This window comes from Silene latifolia, chromosome Y, assembly GCF_048544455.1.
Source record: "Silene latifolia isolate original U9 population chromosome Y, ASM4854445v1, whole genome shotgun sequence".
Taxonomy (NCBI): Eukaryota; Viridiplantae; Streptophyta; class Magnoliopsida; order Caryophyllales; family Caryophyllaceae; genus Silene; species Silene latifolia.
The window spans coordinates 172,712,568-172,716,789 of NC_133538.1; the positions used below are offsets into that span (position 1 = coordinate 172,712,568).

Genomic DNA, 4,222 nt, shown 5'->3' on the forward strand with positions numbered 1-4,222 from the left:
TCACACATTACTGCCTATGCCTCCTGCATGCTGAAGCACCTCAGATAGGGTCCTGCCAAGGACTTCCTATATAGGATACCATCAATGAGTACGAATCTGGAGGATTTCATTTTGAAGCTCCTAGCATCTTTCTGGTCAGGTGGCAATACCTCATCGCGTAGCCAACTAATGTAAGGCTTGCACCAATCATCAGTTTCTTCCTGAGGTGTGGTAGTACACAGTATCCCCGCTTCGTATGTCCACTGGGTGGTTGCAGCCTTACTGGCGTTCTACTGTTCATTCTGGCATACGGCAGGTTTCATGACATGGATGAATGGTATAGAACCCACTACCCTTGGAGTGAAGGCTGCTCGCAGGGTGGCGAGAGCATCTGCTTCAACATTCTGGTCCCTTGGTATCTGCTGGATGTGGATGGAGGTAAAGCGGAGTTTGAGCTCCTTCGCCACTTCCAGGTAGGCTACCATTTTAGGATCCCTGGCCGTATACACGTTATTCACGTGGTTGACAATCAATTGGGAGTCACTATACACCTTGATGTGGTTGATTTGCATTTCTAAGGCTAATTGGAATCCTAAGATTAGGGCCTCGTATTCAGCCTGGTTATTCGTTGCTTTGAACTCGCACCATACTGCCTGTATTATCTGTTCCCCCTGAGGTGATTTCAGGACCAGCCCTACCCCTAGTCCCTTCGTGTTGGATGCCCCATCAAAATGTAATTCCCATACCTGCTCCCCTTTAGCCTCACTTAGGGTCAAGATTTCACTGTCGGCTTGTTCTTGAAGGGTGGTACTAAAGTCTGACACAAAGTCAACTAGGGCTTGGGACTTTATGGCTGTTCGGGGTTCAAATTTTAGGTCGTACCCACTTAGGTGAAAAGACCACTTAACCATTCTCCCTGACAGTTCGGGTTTCCTCATTATGGTTCTCAGGGGGTAGTTGGTCATGAGTGAAATTGTATGTGACTTAAAATAGGGACGCAATTTGTACGAAGTAGTTAAAAGTGCTAAAACGAGTTTTTCTAGAGATGTGTACCTTGTCTCTGCAGGTAATAACGACTTCCTTATATAGTATACTGGTTTCTGCATACCTTCGTGCTCTCGTACCAGTACAACGCTTATAGCCGCCTCTCACTTGATGAGATACAAGTACACAAAGTGGTTCTCCCCTGTTCGGCTTGGAGAAAGAGGAGGGGTGCTTAGGTACTGCTTGAGTTCCCCAAATGCCTTTTCATGCTCCGGCGTCCATTCAAACTTCTGGCTCTTCCTCAGGATGTCATAGAATAGTCGGCACCTGTCTGAGGGCCTTGATATTAACCGGTTTAGGGTTTCTACCCGTCCTGTGAGCCTCTGTACATCCTTTGGCTTCTGAGGAGATTCTAACTGGATGACTGCTTTGATTTGCTCCGTGCTGGCCTCTATCCCTCTTTGCGTCACCAAGTACCCCAGGAATTTCCCCGAGGAGACTTCAAAAGTGCATTTAAGGGGGTTCAGCTTCATATGGTATTTTCTGAGGATCGAGAAGGTATTTTCCAGGTGGGACATGTGTTGTTCGGCCTTCTTGGATTTGACTACCATATCGTTAATGTAGACTTCCATTGTTCTCCCTATCTCCTCCTTGAACATTCTGTTCACTGGCCGATAGGTGGAACCAAAGATTTTTGAGGCCAAAAGGCATCACATTGTAGCAGTACAGACCTCTGTCAGATCTGAAGGATGTTTTCTCCTGATCCTTAGGGTCCATTTTTATCTGGTTGTACCTACTCCAGGCGTCAAGGAAGGTAAGTAGCTCATGCGCTGCTGTTGCGTCTACCATGGAATCGATGTGCGGCAGGGGGAACGGGTCTTTTGGGCAAGCTTTATTAAGATTTGTGAAATCAACACATACTCTCCACTTGTTGTTCTTCTTGGGTACCACCATAACATTCGAGAGCCATTCTGGGTAGTTAACTTCCCTGATCTTGCCTGCTGCGAAGAGGTTGTCTACCTCCAGGTTTATCACCTCGTTCCTTTCAGGAGCAAATTTCCGCCTTTTCTGCTGGAGGGGAGGAAAGCTGGGGTCTACATTTAACCGGTGTGTAATTACACTTGGATTTATGCCAATCATGTCGCTATGGGACCAGGCGAAACAATCCATGTTAGTACGTAGAAATTCGATTATCTGCACAATTAGCTCCCACCAGCACTGTTCTTGCTGGATACTGTGGGTCCAGGACTACTTCGTCGAGTTCCTCCTGGGGAGGTGCGATATACTCCCTCTGGACGCACAGTTTCTGTAATTGCTATGATGGACCAGGTGCAGTGGGTTTTCGAGCGTTCTTGTAACAATCCTGAGCGATATTTTGATCTCCCTGTATCTCCTGTACCCCCCAGGGTATAGGGAACTTCAGGCTCTGATGGTACGTTGATGGTACCGCTTTCATTTTATGGATCCAAGGCCTGCCAAGTATCACGTTATAAGTTGACGGACCATCAATGACCAAGTACCGTACCTGTTTGTTCATACCCTCTGCAAAGGTCGAAATCACTATTTCTCCAAGGGATTGTTTAGTTTCTCCGCTGAAGCCTACCAAGGGTACTACCTTCTACACCAGGTATTTCTCGCTGAACCCCATGTTCTTCAAGGTTTCAAGCATTATGAGGTTCACAGAGCTTCCTGTATCTACCAATATCTTTCTAACAAAGCAGTTCCCTATGGAAAGGGTAATGATCAAGGCGTCATGGTTGTGTTCTGCCTCATCGGGTATGTCTACCTCGTCAAATGAGATTGCTGGTAGATCCTGTCTGCTGACCCTGAGGGAGAACTCTTGTTTATCTCCTTTGGTCTCGATTGCATGGCGCTTTGCTTCTGAATAAGTGAGACCACATATTTCCGATCCTCCTGTGATGACGCTCACGACCTTTGAGTAAGGTGGAGGTGGGGATGGTTGGGCCTTGTCAACAGTATTGACCTTTCTAGATTTCGCTCCCTTGGGGAGCAGGTGATCTAAGCATCCAACACTGTAGAGGTGCTTTACTTCCTTTTGTAGTACTACGCAATGTTCTGTATTGTGGCCAATATCGTTGTGGTGTTCACATCTTTTGCTGGCATCTCTTCTGTCGTTCTCCCTGGGGGTAGGCTTCTTGGGCCACCTTGCCCTCTGCCCTAGTTCCCCGATTGCCTTCAATACCCAGCAAGTCCAGTTATGAACCCATACTCGCTGACCTTAGGTGGAGCCTCGGTGCTCTCTGTTTCTCCTGAGACTTTGTTCACTGTGTTCTTGTTGTAGGGTTTGGCTCTTTCGTTCTTCTTCTCTGTTGTGATTTTTCTGCTGGACGAATCTGTTCCATACAGGTTCCTTCTATCCTCATCCTCCTCTAGGCGATAACTAGCCTCTGCCATTTGTTTGCCTTTATCGAAGGTGGAGCATGGGTGCTTGGTGAGATCATTGTACAAATCAGAGTCGCAATGCAGTCCTCTTCTGAAGGCATTGACTGCTGTTGTAGGGTTGCACCTAGGGATAGATATCCTTTCCACATTGAATCTGGCGAGATAATCCCTGATGGACTCCTCGAACCTCTGGACGATCCGGTATAGATCACTGGATAATTTTTCTAGCTTGCGACTGCTGGCGAACTGCTGATTAAAAACGGTTACTAACCCCGCTAAGCTGGAAATAGACTTGTTGGGAAGGTTAACGAACCACTGGAGTGCGGCTTCTGACAAGGTGGAACCGAATCCCTTGCACATATATGCCTCCTTTTTAGGCCCTGTTGCTGCGACCACCATCATTTTTTGTTTGTACTGGTTGATGTGCTCCAGCTGATCCTCTGTTCCATCATACAACGTCATTGTTGGCATGGTGAACCCCTTTGGCATGCTGACGAGGGCAATGCTGTCCACAAAGGAGGAATCTGAATAGCACTCGGGGTTGCCACCTCCATGGGAAGTGGTAACCCTGGAACCTTGATGAGTAGGGACCTCATATCCTGCAACTGTTGTTCTACATGGCTTCCTACCCCCATACCCTAGTTGTGGGGTACCGAGTAGACCCTATATAGATTTGGTGTCCCTCCTGACATGTAAGTAGGGACCATGTAGCTTCAGGTAATGGTGTTGAGTTCACAATAGGCCTCAACTGGCTGTCTGGAGTATATGGCATATAGGAGCATATCCCGGGGTATGCGTTTCTTGCTGATTGTTCCCCTGGATTGCTTCCTGGTATCACTGGCGTACTCCTAGTCAC

The 4,222-nt window shown here is 47.4% G+C and overlaps 2 protein-coding genes across 2 annotated transcripts; both read right to left on the reverse strand.

The window, feature by feature from the left end:
* Window positions 1–917, reverse strand: LOC141629438 (uncharacterized). The gene is made up of 3 exons (XM_074442440.1): window positions 291–917; window positions 150–200; window positions 1–66 (listed from the first exon to the last, which is right to left on the reverse strand). The coding sequence occupies exons 1-3, from the start codon at window positions 915–917 to the stop codon at window positions 1–3; spliced, it is 744 nt and encodes a 247-aa protein (XP_074298541.1).
* Window positions 918–2,581: 1,664 nt separating this feature from the next.
* On the reverse strand, window positions 2,582–3,828 carry LOC141629440 (uncharacterized). Its single transcript, XM_074442441.1, has 2 exons — window positions 3,202–3,828; window positions 2,582–3,157 (listed from the first exon to the last, which is right to left on the reverse strand). Exons 1-2 carry the CDS (start codon window positions 3,826–3,828, stop codon window positions 2,582–2,584), a joined length of 1,203 nt encoding a protein of 400 aa, XP_074298542.1.
* Between the last annotated feature and the right edge of the window lie 394 nt (window positions 3,829–4,222).

Bases quoted from the DNA above. Each gene is read 5' to 3' on its own strand.
- LOC141629440 (XM_074442441.1), bottom strand. From the start codon at position 3,828: ATGACGTTGTATGATGGAACAGAGGATCAGCTGGAGCACATCAACCAG. The intron at 3,158-3,201 runs GTCAGCGAGTAT...TGGGTATTGAAG, and splicing joins GCACCGAGGCTCCACCTAAG to GCAATCGGGGAACTAGGGCA.
- LOC141629438 (XM_074442440.1), bottom strand. From the start codon at position 917: ATGAGGAAACCCGAACTGTCAGGGAGAATGGTTAAGTGGTCTTTTCAC. The intron at 201-290 runs GTATGCCAGAAT...ACCACACCTCAG, and splicing joins TCCATGTCATGAAACCTGCC to GAAGAAACTGATGATTGGTG. The intron at 67-149 runs GTATTGCCACCT...TATCCTATATAG, and splicing joins TTAGTTGGCTACGCGATGAG to GAAGTCCTTGGCAGGACCCT.